Here is a 14,450-nt window from a genome sequence, read left to right on the forward strand (position 1 = left end):
GGAGAAGATCGTCCTGTCATTCTGCCTTGAATTAAAGGGACTGTTTGTAAGATTAAGAAATGCTTGTTAACAGTGACACCTGTGGCCGTTAAGTCAACGAAGGTCAGCGTCGGGCTCGCGCTTGTGAGGCGACACACATCAGCTAAAACCACAATATCACTCTTTATTTCACCTGCTTGGCAGTAATGTTAGCTGACCAGACGAAAGTCTCTCCATGAATCACTGCTGATCATAGTGTCGGCTTTTCCTGCTTCAACCCCGGAGGCTGAAGCAGGAAAAGCCGACACTAGGATCAGAAGAGAAACGTTATCGTCTCCGACCGGGTGCCGGAGGGAACAGGGGAGACACCGGCACCCGGACGGAGACGATAACATTTCACGCTGCAGAGCCCCCGTCACAAGACACGGGAAACGTCTGTTGGTCTGGAGGAGCTGCAGCATTTATTTCTGCACAAACGTCCACTGTACGTTCACTAGATATCCCCAGAGCTAAACTAACTCTTCTGCAGTGTGGAGTGTGCGCGCATAAACATGAGGTGGAGCGAGAACGAGCGCATGTGTGAGTAAAGGCAAGCAGGCAGAGGAGCAGAGACTCTGGCTCTGGAGACCAAAGCTACGGTCTCCCCCGCGTACCACGACCGCCGCCAACGCTGTTTTGCAAGACGGGCTTCACTAGATATAACTTTGAGGTTTTGGTGCTTCCGTGTAGTTTGTGTTGGAGTCTGAGTCTGAACAGCGTAACCGCATGGGAAACCGACCCGGATTGATTTATACGTGTAAGAAGTTACAGTCCCTTTAAAAGAGCCAAGCTCAAAGAGCCGGCTCGTTCGCGACCTACACATCACTACTAGTTTGGTGTTCTGCGCATGCTCAGACTGCGCATCCCCGTCTTATTAAATATTTAATGGAAAATGGCTGCGTTTCTTATCCAAACCTCTGGAGCTGGGCGATAAAATAAAAAAAAAAACACCACACCGTCTAAACGGAACCATCTCGCGGTCTGGTTAACGTCCAACACACCGAAAAACAATCCTATGCGGTGATTTATCCGCCAAGCCAGTCGACGTCCTGTCGACGTCTGAGAATGGATCGACTCAAGCTTTGAGGGATGAAAGATCATTTCTCTCCTTAATAACCCTTTCTGCTCCCGAGAATCTGCGAAACAATCGAGGTACAGTAACCTTTAGAGCTAACGTTGGTGGCGGGAGGCTGTATTTAGATCAACTGTGGCCTAAATGTGAGCAGTTTAATGGGATACCTGCACACTTTCCTGCCTCTTTCGTTCACATCTTTCGTCATCATTTGACGTTCTGTCGTTCTAGAATTTGAAATCCATGTGCATATTTTTTTTTTTTTTTGTGAATGAATATTACTACAGACTGTGTTTGTGATAGTAAAGTCCACACCTCCTCGCATCCTGGTGTCCTCTGCAGGAGACTGAAATCTCATCAGCAGCCAGCAGCAGCAGCAGCCTGTCCTTTTGCCTCCTTCCAAGTATTTATAGCCTTTATAATTAGTTATGTGTTGCTGAAATTCAAGAGCAGCTATGTGTGTGTAAATAAATTGTGTTTATGTTGGAAGTGATGAAAGAGAAAGTAGTCCTCTCACTGTCCACATGGAGGTCAGAGGTCAGAGGTCAGGGTGAGCTGCAGACTTCAGCATCACTTTAATAAGGTTTATGGTTGTTCTCAAGGTGTTTAACCCAGACATTTTTTTTTTATCTCCATAATTCATAATTTAGTTTGTTTATTCAATATCTGCATTTAACCTCTTTGACCCTTTTTTTTATTTTTTTGGCTTATGAGGAGTCAGAATGTAAAACAAACTAACTAAAGAAAAACCGACCCTATTTTATGGGTTTACGTTATTCATGCCAAAACGAGGCTACATTCAGCCGTTAGTGTTGTTACGGTAGACGGTACTATTGTGTATATGACAACAAGTAATGAAAGAGAAAGTAGTCCTTTCACTGCCCCGTCCACATGGAGGTCAGAGGTCAGAGGTCAGGGTGAGCTGCAGACCAACAGACTTCAGCATCACTTTAATAAGGTTTATGCTTGTTCTCAAGGTGTTTAACCCAGCCCTTTTTTAAAAATCTCCATAATCATTACCCAACCTACATCACATACCTTATAATTTAGTTTGTTTATTCAAAATCTGAAAATTTTTTCTTGACCATTTGACCTCGTTGACCCTTTTTTAATTTCGGCTTGTGAGGAGTCAGAATGTAAAACAAACTAAATAAAGAAAACCGACCCTATTTTATTGGTTTAGACAGAAAAAAACAGCATAATGCAACAATGAGTGTGATCTTGGATCTGCGAACAATATATCAATATCTGCAACTCTTTCGTATTCGTTAACATTTTAAACCCTTTTCTTCAAAACTGTTATCCGTGCCAAAACGAGGCTAAATTCAGCCGTTGGTGTTGTACCGGTAGACGGTACTATTGTGTTTATGATACAAGTAATGAAAGAGAAAGTAGTCCTCTCACTGCCCCGTCCACATGGAGGTCAGAGGTCAGGGTGAGCTGCAGACCACCAGACTTCAGCATCACTTTAATAGAGTGCTACAGAGCTAACAGAGATGGGTTTTTTGAATGGATTTTTAGTTAGGTGCCTGAAATAAGGTCTGTGGTTAACAGAAGATGAAGAGATTTTAACGTTTTGTTCTACGACATAAAGTACATCAATAAATACCCCACGTACTGTATGTGTCTGGCTGTGTCCCAGACTTTCCCCCAGGAGACCGGTGCTCGTGTCCCATGTGAAACATAGTCATTTCTTGTGTTTTCGTTTTGTTTTTAAGTCATTTTAAGCCAAACCATGATGTTATTTCCTACTGTTTAAAACTGTTTAAAACTGCGACCGTAATCCGGGAGAAAATAGGTTTCCCTCAAAATGTATTTTGGTTATACAGTTTTGTTGTATCGGGACGTAATTTTGTGGGAGACAGGGTTGCCTCTTCTTAAATACAGTCCATGGCAACACTTCACACCTTTTGTCGCTTGTTGAAGTTTGTTTTTTAAGTATGCAATGGACTCATTGTTGCCCCCTAGTGGCTGTTGGCTATTACGGCCACGAAGAAGGAGACAAAGAAGACGCAGCTCTAGAAAACTTAATTGGACAAGTGACACAAAGCTGACATTTATGCTTAATGAGAAGTGTTTCAAACTGTATTTTTAGGTTTTACAAGAAAAAAGACTTCAATGTTGAAGACTACCTTGTTGGTTTGGCAAATGTACATAGGCTAACCCTAGGCTTTCTTTAAACTATGCTTTAGGTTAGCTTCAAACCTAAGAAATATGAGGGGGCAAAGCTCTAAATGTGTCCAAGTTTCTTTTCTTTATGTAGGTCAAAATATTGACATCAATCTTTATTGCAGATTTGAAGATGTTTTGCAGTTCGTCTGCATGCTGTCTTCAGTTTAATTGTATTTCTTCCTGGCATTATACTACCCAGACAACACTGACTCAATGCAGAGATATTAGTGTCTGTGTGTGTTAATAAATAACACAGTTGCAACTTCTTTCCAACCCCCAGCAGAAGATGATGCGCCAGGTGACAGGCAGTGACTTCTGCATGAATAGCAGGCCGTCATGCCTAGCAGAGGACGGCCACCACCCCACGCCCCACTTTGACCTGTGCACCCAGGCCAACAAGTTTTACCCTCCTCCCCCTCCGTCAGCTCTTCAGATGACGCTGGCTCCCATGGTCTTACCCACCCAGAGCCACAAGACCATGGTGTGCCAGAGACAGGACGTGCTCGGGGGCTCACCTGGAAAAATAACCAACGTTAAAGGCGCCGATCAAGCGCCGGAGGACGGCAAGAAGAAGAACAAGGCTGCCGGGAAGACGGGCAGACGCGGGAGGCCTTTGGGAACAACCAAGCTAGCCGGATACAGAACCAGCACAGGGCGACCCCTCGGCACCACCAGAGCTGCGGGGTTCAAGACGAGCCCGGGGAGGCCGCTGGGCACAACCAGAGCGGCGGGGTACAAGGTCAGCCCCGGACGGCCTCCTGGCAGCATTAAGGGCCTCTCTCGCCTCAACAAACTGGCTTATGGTAGCACCTGCAGCGGAGCGGCTTTCCCCTATCCACTACCACACAAGGAAATCCTCTGTGAACCTTCCTGCAAAGAGAAGACAGCTAATGAGTAAAGGCTCTACGCTGTTTCCACTCACCCTCCATCAGTCGAATCAGACGCATGTGTACAGGTTTCCTGCCAGATATCGGGGGGGGGTGATTGTAATCTTTCCCAGTCTGCTGTGAGGCTGAGAGGAGGAGATTTTATTCGTGTGGGTGTCATCTGTGTGCCTGCCACCTGATCTAATACTGTTTCAGTGCTACTGCTGGAGATCTGCAGTGTGTGGAAGGTTTCACTACACATTGCTGAGGGGGAAAAAACTACCAGATGTTCATTGAGCGAGGGGCTTTTATCTTTGTAACAACTGTGGTGGTAGGTCATGACAAGTTACATTTTTAGTGTACTTTATGTAGCATTTAACAACAAAACATTCATTTTAAAATGTTTTATTACTGTAAACAAAATGAGACCGTCGTGAGAAGATTGATAACAATTGTGTGAAATCTATTGGGCTGCTTTACAGCACAAATATGTAAAGCAGCTGCTTTACAGAGCATACAAATTTAACTTGTTCATCACACTACAGTTTGAATTACATGTCGTTGGATACAGCGTGCTCCAGGGATGACGTATTTTTTGTAGGCAAACCAGGAAAGTTAGCATCGCGCTGGTTCTCTCGACAAAAAGCCAATTTTTCCATTGAGTTTTGGATTAATGCAGAAAATAAGCTCTGTGGCAAACACACGTTTATGATACTTACACGTTTATGATACTTACGGCAAGATAATCTTCACTAATGATTTTTGAAGTGTGAATGCAATCGCCAGATGTAAAAAGCTAACACTAGGCTACAGAAGAACTACACAAGGGTTGCATGAGCGCCATTGACTTCCAGACGAGGGAACCAGAAATGCTAAAGTAAATGCGAACTCATTTCCAAGTTTTAGGACTCATTCCTACTCTATTCACTCCTGTTTTTAATCTTTAAACAAACACATGCAAATCAAGAAAAGAGGAGAGAGAGGGACATGTAGCAACATTGTCTTTGCAGCAGGAAGTGTGTTGGTCTTTTAATTTAAAAAGCAAAATGTTACATGTACTGTAGCACCTTTTTATGTGTCACATTTGTGAAATGGGAGGCATCTCACTCTGGATTCAAACAGTTGGGGGGGTCAAGTGCCTTGCTCAGTGGCACTTCAGTGATAGATGTACAGATAATCCTCCAGGCTAACAGCACCCCAAAAACTGAAATCCAATTAATCCAACTTTCTCCACTCGGCTGCAGAATTAACACGACTCCTGTTCACTCTCGTAATGTCACCTTGCGAAATGTCTACATATTATTTGCATGCAAATGTCATCAAAGTCAATTTACAGGTTGTTATCCAAGTTTTAAGTAGTTTTTTTATTATTTTCTTTTACTAAAAATATAAAACAAAACTTTTTCACGTCAAGGACCTCTAAACTGACACAAATTAGACCACGGACCCACATCTGAAAGGATTTATGCTTCAAAGGCCCTGACACACCAAGCCGACGGTCGGCCGTTGGACAGTTTGGGGCCGTCGGTGAGCGTCCGTCGGCAGAGTTTTTGTGTTGTGTCTCGCACCGTCGGCTCTAGTCTGCCCATGTTGGAGTTTTTTCAGCCGATTCAGCATGTTGAATCGTTGACGAGATTGGCTGTTCAGCTTAAACGAATCAGTGCACAATATGACAAAACGAACGTGAGGAAAGCAAGCCAACAAGTAAAGTCAAGAGGAAAAACACAGACGGCTCCTCTCATTTTTCATCTCATCTGATCATCACACCGTTTTGTTTCATGTACGTATCATAACAGCGGCTTGTATATCCGCCGTCCTCGGTCTTCCGGTTTCCCTTTTTGAATGACGAATACAGACTACCGCCACCTGCTGGTGTGGAGAGTTATTTCCTCTCACGCAGGCGTGGAACGTCCTCGGTAACTGGCCGTCGGCTGTAGTCTTTGCGGTGTGTTTGGGTGAAACTTTGTCGGCCAAAACAAAGGCGACGTGAGGCGATGCAACAGGCGGCCTTCGTCTCCGCTAGTTCTCTGATGTCGGGTAGGTGTGTCCCCAGCTTTAGATGTTTTATTACAAGTGTATGAAACCCATGACCAAAATTATTCATTCATTATGTCATCGTGTTACTTATGGATGGAATTATAGTGAAATGAAATGATTTACCTTTTAGCTGGGGACCCCCTGGAACCCCTTCAAGGACCCCTGGGGGTCCCCGGACCTCACTTTGAAAACCACCACATTAAAAGCCCTACTCACTGGTGGTGTCCCTGCAGAAACAGAATATTTGTTAGCTTATTCCTGGTAGAAATGGTTTTTCTACACAGATTACTATGACATTAATGTTTAATGTTTCAGGAAATATCTGATCATAGATGAAATTAACAAAAATCTGAGCAGACGTTCAATCCCAATTTTTGATGCTTGACGGTTTTTACAGACTCATTTTGTTTTGTTCTCAAAAACTATTGAATTTTTGTTTTGATGTCCCAACTCATACAACAAAATCTGACCTAATCAGGTCATTTGTTTATTCACATTGATGGGCAAGTCTGTCACCCAAAGAATTACTCTAAAACTCTTTAATGCTTTAATGTTACATTTGTCCTAATGAAATGAGCAGATTGATATTCAAAACATCCTCTTATCTGTAACATGAATGTGTTGCTGAATGCACTGACTATGATTGATATGGCCGTTAACATTGTAGTTATAAAACCTATTAACATTTATTTGATGTGATATTTGCGTGACAGACATTTACCCCCAACTAAAGCCTCAAATATCTTATATGTATTCTTGCTCACAGATAAATAATACTTAGGATACCTGTTTTATTTGCATTTGAATGCTGAATCATGAACAAATGAGACCATCACCGACGCCACTGCTCGCCTCTTTTCTGCAGTTTTACACTGTGAGCCACCAACACGTTCTCATCCTGACGTCACATACTGACGCTTTGTCAGACCTCTCGGCGTCAATTTGCAATCGAACGCCGCTGCCATGACAAAGCGTCGGTATTTGACGCCCTTGGAATGAGAATGGCCTGGAGTCACCAGGTCATAGTTGGTGTAAATCTGCAGCAGGTGGCGCTGTTCCTCCAGAGCAAATAGCCAAAGCTGTAGGAGTTACACCAGAAGCAGAGGGAAGCCGTGAACGGGGCGTTGGAAAAATCACTTCCATTACTTTCATTGCCTTTAATAAATATGAAGAGAAAAAGAACAACTAATAGCCACATTTGTTGAATGTTATGGAGCACTTAGAAACCACTATATCATCATCTCAATCATGTGTCTCATTTGTTTACAGTGATCACACTAAAGTATAGGATTTTAGATGTTTTCATTTCTACATTGCAATTCAAGTTTTAATTTGAACAATGTCACCGTCTGTGTTTTTATGTTATTTATTATGTTTTTTTTAGGTACGTTAGCCCTTCAGATCACTTGAGTGTGACTCCTGGGTAAGCTGGTGTTTTTGTGAAATGTAAAAACAATTTAGTGCAAACAGACAGAAATGGAAGATGCAGTAGTTTTATTGGTTTAATATTTGTCATTTCACAACATGCTTAATGCACCGTAAATACAGTAGATCACACATAGTCAAATGTGGTTTAGATCCAATATGACTGATATGCTATTTGACTACTTGTCACGGTATTCAAGTTTTATTATTTAAAATGTCAATCTTTGCCCTGATGAACATTCAGGTTTTTTGGTATTATTGTTATTATTATTATTATTATTATTTATTTACAGGCATTTCAAATCCTGAGAGTGAAGAAATAGTGTAGCTTCACTGAGTTGCTCTCTCACGGTGAAATATAAAATTGTTAAATTTGGTGCAATAATCTGTTGTATGTATGTATTGTACTGTGGAAACTTTGATACTATCACTTTTTATTATCGTTGTATTTTTATACCTGTGTACAAGGCCTTCTATCACTTGTTTTGTTCATGTGTGTAGTGTTAATAACAGGTTACAAACATCCTTTTCACCCTCCTTTACCAAAGAATATGATGTTATCTAACTGTAGGCTATTTGATTTTAAACATATTCCAACATCTCACAAAATAACCTTAGCATGAAAGTTACTGTGTAAAATGTAAATGAAAAAGCACTTGGACATCCACTATCCCATTAAAGATGGTATGATTGTTTGAATTAGTAAAAAAAAAAATCATTTTTAAATTGATTAAAATGCCAGTTTCTTGAATGCATTGTAAATTGCTATACATTAACGGTGTAAACTTAATTCTTTGCATTTTATCGTATTTAAATCATCTGTTATTCAACTTTGAAAGTATTTCTTGTTTATATATATAATTCTTATGTAGCCAAGTTTGATATTTAATAATTATTTAATACTTTTTTGTTGAGTTTATCGCTGACATATCGCCTGTTCGGTTTTATTTTCAGTGTTTGTGTTATTTTTTTTATTTTACTCATTTTGTTTTTAAGGCTCTAGATGCATATGATAATGTGGGATAAACATGCTGGCAGGATGCACTGTGAGCTGCGTAGTCCCTTTTTCACAGAAGACATTTTGACATGTCACGGTACGAAAAGCACAGTCGCTGTCGCACTGTCAAGGCGTACTGAGACACTTGAATAGATCCTTAAAGTTACTCGTAACACCTGTCCTCCTTTTATGATGAGTCAAAACGAATGCTGTGAAAAGCTGAAACATGTTTGTTTTTTTGTCCATATTCCAGGCTATCTACTCCTGTACTGAAAAGCACCTTGTCATGTAACAAATGTAAAAGAATGATTATTTTGTCAATCTTCAACAGCCACAGCTCCCATGAGGCGTTGACAGTGGGCTATAGTGGAACAGTAACTACCACTAACTTCTGTTAATCCATGTAATCTGTCATTGAAGGGGTCCTGCTTCAACCTGTCAGGGTTTATTTCACAACAATGACCCACTAGCTGTACATTATCCCGCTTATTACACGGCTACTTCCGGTAAGATTTCAGTCCTGGTTGATTTATAATTTCTATTTGAGTGAAAACAATGTAATTGTGCTCAGAGTTTAGCAGTCTGGAGTCTTTTTGTTGATACATGAACATAGAAATAGAGTAGAACATTTCTACTTCTATGTACATGAGCTTCAAGATTTCAGAATTGTGTGCATAGTTGCATTTTTTGTGTGTATACAATGGAGAAAAACTGTTGGTGCCTTCAAATGTGGTCGTGTTTACCGTGTTCACGACCTTATTTCACGACCTTATCACGACCTTATTTCAGGCATCTAACTAAAAACCCATTCATAAAACCAATTGACGTCCAGACGAGAGAACCAGAAGTCCTGAAATGCTACCTAATTACAGAGTTTTAGGACTCAATCTTGAAGCACTCTATTCCCATAAAGGTCTTGTAGGAAATGGTGTTTGGCAAAAGCAGCTAAAAATAGGACTAATAAATAAATGATATTAAAGGGGAACTACGCCTATTTTACAAATTCATACATGTTATTCCTATGGTCTAAGACAGTCCAAAAAATATTAGTAAACATGAACAACTCTCTCCTAAACCCAAAACCTAGAGTGCTAACACTCAAACTTGTGATGTCATAGGGCTGCTCCATAGACAATGTATGGAAGACTGATTTTATGGGCCAAGAGAATGTTTTTCTTTTTTTATACCCAAATGAGCTTTACTCTATTGTAGTGTTGTCTGTTGTGAAACAGAAAATGTACCCGTATACTCAGTATCATCTGTAACGTCTCTCCCTATTCATTGTCTATGGAGCAGCTCCACACTTTTTTCCCTATGATATCGCAAATTTGAGTTTTAGAACTCTAGTTTTTGGATTTGTGAGAGAGTTGTTCATGTTTACTAATATTTTTTTGGACCGTCTTAGACCATAGGAATAACATGTATGAATTTTGAAAATGGGCGTAGTTCCCCTTTAATATCAATGTTATCTGGACATATGGAGTGAACCACATTCGGCTGAGTAAGGCTGTGTTGTAACGGCTGGATTTTTATTAATTTGTATTACTACAAACTGTGTTTTTGATTGAGGCTTTCTTACCACTAGTAGTAGATATTCATTTAGCTTAGAGTATGGACAGAAAACCCCAACATGATTCAGCTTTTTAGCAAGACAAGTTAAAAAATGTTAATGGCACAGAGGCTAGCTGGGACAGGGGGAGTGGGACTCCTTCAAGCCTTGAGATGGTTAAAGCAGAAAATGAGCACCCTGATGGTCCGTGTACATCTGTTTCACTATGTAGCTTTGAGTTCTTATCTTAAATACGTTGTGAAATGTATGGACAAGATGTAAGAACGTATATGTTACAAAATAATATTTCTGTCTTGAATTTTGTTTACTTGAAGGAAGGCACTGACATTTTGGATCTTGACCCTCTGAGGAGGACAAAAGGGATAATGTGGCTTATCTAAAATAGACTCAATAATATGGTTAATTTATTGATATTCCTGTCGTTATTAGCTGTAATATTTCAAGTTAAATCAGTGCACAGGAATTGATAATTTGTTACATTTCTTTTTTTTTCATTATTGTTTTTTGAGTGATTTTCTTCTCTCACCATCATCAGCATTAAATCAACACATGGTCTGTTGTCGGTAGATGATGATTTAAAAAAGATATTACCTCACATTTTGAGTGTTTTTGAGACGACGTGCAGCCCAGTTATTCCTAAAGTGTGATTGGCGAAGCCTGTAAAGCTTTCTATAATTCCCATTTTATTCCTGCATGATTGTTGTGGAATGTTCAAAAGTTGTGTAATAAATCTGAGAGTAAAACATTCTGCTGAAATATTGTCTTGAACATGATTTTCATTTACAAAAAAAAGACCCCAACATTTTACAAATTTAAAATCATTCCAAAATTGTGTTGTTTCTGGTGAAATCCACCAGAAAGTGGAAGTTATTTTATTGCCTTCATTAATCTCCCTGTGTCTGTTACCAAAATATCTTGAAAACTGATTGATTAGAAAGAAATTAAGTAGGAAAAGGACACTTTTATTTTTTTGATACTCGGACAGTGAAATGAAGAATATAGAATATAGATTAGTCAACAATTTATTTATTTATTTGTAGGATTTACAACATTGATTTTCATTAATGTATCCAAATAATTGTTATCATGAAAGTACATTTGAATTCTTTCTTAAAAGAAAAAAATTACTAAACTATTTTTCAAAAGGTTACATTTAAAATGATAACAGTTTTCTGGTACTCGTACTTTTCTGGGTACATTCAAATAAAATTTGCTATTTTAACAGCAACAGAGTATGCAGAAAGTAAACATTACATTATACAAATTATGAAGATGTGAAGATTTAGTACAACTAAAAATATTTTTAAAAGAAATCGTATTACATTCATTTGGCAGATGCTCAAAAATCCAAACCCAAATAAGTTTATACATTTTTACATACATGACTGTTTTATTAGTTTTGTAGTTTTTACATAATTAAGCCCATCATATAATAACCAAATTCAATTTTAAGTAGGACAAAAACGGATTTTTCGTCAGACATTTTGCATATGCAAAGTCAACAATTTATTTATTTAGGCTATTTATTTGTATGATTTTTAACATTAACTTTTTATATATTTTTTTAACCATGTAAAGACACTTGAATTCCCTCTTAAAAAGATGATTAGCTATTTTTCAGAAGGATACGTTAAAAATTAGACCAGTTTTTCCTGTACTTTTTGGGTACATTTACAAAAAAAAGGTGATGTGATTTTACAATATCAGAACAGACAGCAGTATGTAGAGTACTAAAAAGTAAACATTCATTTTGGATTACAATATAGTCCATGCACAGTATATAAGGAAAATGTTTAGTAAAAATAACATAAGAATCAAATTTCAACAAACAATCTCTATGTAGCAAATAAAAAAAACTTTTCATCATTTCATTGAATTAAAATAGAAAAAAAAGTCCCACCCACTATGTTTGATCTCTGCAGTGCAGACCCACCTCAACATTTACTGTACAGAGATGAATGACTCATTAAACTCTTGTCTACTTGAGCTCACACAGCTCAGCAGTGTCTCCAACAACTCCACTTGGAAGCCAAAATCCAGCATAGAGAGGCTGAGTGAACGTGGTCTGGACTCTGTGGAGGAGAGTCATGGTTTCAGAGACGCTGTAGTAAGACAGAGTACCTGCCCTGTGATCCAGGTAAACTCCTATTCTGGAGGACTGAGGGCCTGAGACGGAAGTACAAATATTGTTGTGTCTGAATGTATAACTACTACTCTTACATTCTAATGACCAAGATTTGTCATTATATCCAAATCCACATTCATTAAAGTTGCCTGTTCTTCTAATATCCTTGTATGCAACTGCTATATAAACTCTCCCACTCCGTTTCACCTCCCAGTAACAGCGTCCTGTCAGACCCTCTCTACTCAGGACCTGCCACCTTTCTCTAAATCTGTCTTGGTGATCCAAATATAACTGTGTTCCTTTCATTACCTTTGCTTTTCTGTCCCTGTCACTCAATGACAAATAGGTGTATGCTGTATTTGGATCCAGTGTGATTTGACAAGAATATTTCCTAAACCCAGCTCTGGTTCTGGGCTCTGCTTGTAAAACATCCACTTCAGTCACTGCCAGAGAGATCTTTCCCCACTCCTCACTCAGAACAGCCTGCAGTTTATCTCTGACCTCTGACACCGCCGCTGTCACAGCCTCAAAGGAGCGCAGAGGACAGACATCAATGCTGGGAACGTCTTTAGATTCGCTCAGACGTGACAGCGAGGGGTAGTTGTTTAGGAAATGGAGGTGATCCTCTGTGTGTGAGAGCGTCTCCAGCTCAGTGTCTTTCCTCCGCAGCTCAGTGATCTCCTGCTGCAGCTTCTCCTCAAGCTCTTTAGCTCGACTCACTTGAGTTGTCTGCTGGGATCTGATCTGCTGCTTCACTTCGGAGCTTCTTTTCTCAATGAGACGGATCAGCTCAGTGAAGATCTTCTCACTGTCTCTCACAGCTTCATCAGCAGAAAGATTGATAGCCTCCACCCTCTGCTGAAGCACCTTCACGTCTTTCTCTCTGTCCTGGACACTCTGTTGGACTTCTTGCCGACTCGCCCCGAGCTCCTTCTGCTTTTCAGCCCTCTCTGCTGCAGCGGAGACTGTGTCATGACCTTTATGATCATCCATGGAGCAGAGATAGCAGATGCACTTCTGATCAGTGCGGCAGAAAATCTTCATCACCTCGTCATGCTGAGAGCAGATGTTCTCCTGGAGCTTTAAAGTGGCCTCAACCAGCTTGTGTTTCTTTAATGGAGCTACATTGTAGTGAGGCTGGAGGTGCTGCTCACAGTAAGAGGCCATACACACCAGACAGGACTTGAGGGCTTTCACCTTCATCCCAGAGCAGTAATCACAGGCCACGTCTCCAGGTCCAGCAGAGGAATGATCAGGTGAAGCAGCTTGAGGTCCTGCTTTCTTCAGTTCCTCCACAAACTCTGCTAATATGGTATTTTTCACCAGGACAGGCCTCGGTGTGAAGCTCTGCCTGCACTGAGGGCAGCTGTGTGTCTTCTTCTCATGCTCCTCACCCCAGTAGTCTTTAATACAGCTCATGCAGTAGCTGTGCCCACAGGGAATAGTCACCGGATCCTTTAGAAGATCCAGACAGATTGAACAGCTCAGTTTGTCTCGATCCAGAATCACTTGCTGCGCCATTTCTCCTCTAGACGACAGTGAATGTCTGTAAGTTTCACTCTCTGTTACCAGATAAATGCTGTGCTCATTTCCTCAATGTTCGTCCACTGATCTGCAGTGTATGAGCGTTCCAGCTCTTACATTTGATCACATGGTGTTTGCACCCATCTGTAAATGGGCAGATCTGTGAAAGGGGAGGGAATGACAAGTCTGAACTGAATAGACTTTGAGCGGGAGGAGCCTCGCCTTGCCAGTAAATAAAGTCTGGGTGGGGTTTGTGAAAGTTGTGCTTCATTCCAGGAAATGGAGCGGTTTGAGAGTTGCTGTGTGTCTTTAGCCCTCAGTTATAGTCTGTCTTTCAGATTCAGAACTACAGAATTAAAGTGGAAGACTTGCAATGTAATATATTACTACCACTACTACTATGATGAGTACTAATAAGTAAACATTAAATTATACAAATTATGTTCATGGAGATACTAAAATGACCTATTTTCTTAAACTTTGTTTTATATTCATTTGGCAGATGCACAAAAATCGAAATCCATTTATGTATTTTTACATACATGACTGTTATATTCATTTTGTAGTTTTTTATACAATTAAGCCCATTTATATATAAACCAAATCCAATTGTAAGTGAACTGTACTCATATAGCACCTGGCAT

The 14,450-nt window shown here is 40.1% G+C and overlaps 2 protein-coding genes and 1 long non-coding RNA gene across 4 annotated transcripts; 1 reads left to right on the forward strand and 2 right to left on the reverse strand.

The window, feature by feature from the left end:
* The first annotated feature begins 748 nt into the window (after window positions 1–748).
* Window positions 749–5,724, forward strand: c17h5orf24 (chromosome 17 C5orf24 homolog). Of its 2 annotated transcripts, none has more exons than XM_037749246.1 (2): window positions 749–1,170; window positions 3,543–5,724. In XM_037749246.1, exon 2 carries the CDS (start codon window positions 3,549–3,551, stop codon window positions 4,158–4,160), a length of 612 nt encoding a protein of 203 aa, XP_037605174.1. In that variant the 5' UTR covers window positions 749–1,170; window positions 3,543–3,548; the 3' UTR covers window positions 4,161–5,724. The 2 variants fall into 2 exon arrangements, with proteins under 2 accessions (XP_037605174.1, XP_037605173.1); XM_037749245.1 differs by having other exon boundaries at window positions 3,546–5,724.
* Window positions 2,207–2,580, reverse strand: LOC119476061. The gene is made up of 2 exons (XR_005203934.1): window positions 2,406–2,580; window positions 2,207–2,373 (listed from the first exon to the last, which is right to left on the reverse strand). It is a non-coding gene; the product is annotated as an uncharacterized LOC119476061 (long non-coding RNA).
* A 5,439-nt stretch (window positions 5,725–11,163) lies between the features above and the next one.
* On the reverse strand, window positions 11,164–13,877 carry LOC119476059 (tripartite motif-containing protein 16-like). The gene has a single exon (XM_037749244.1). It carries the CDS (start codon window positions 13,801–13,803, stop codon window positions 12,136–12,138), a length of 1,668 nt encoding a protein of 555 aa, XP_037605172.1. The 5' UTR covers window positions 13,804–13,877; the 3' UTR covers window positions 11,164–12,135.
* Between the last annotated feature and the right edge of the window lie 573 nt (window positions 13,878–14,450).

This window comes from Sebastes umbrosus, chromosome 17, assembly GCF_015220745.1.
Source record: "Sebastes umbrosus isolate fSebUmb1 chromosome 17, fSebUmb1.pri, whole genome shotgun sequence".
In the NCBI taxonomy this organism is placed as follows: domain Eukaryota; kingdom Metazoa; phylum Chordata; class Actinopteri; order Perciformes; family Sebastidae; genus Sebastes; species Sebastes umbrosus.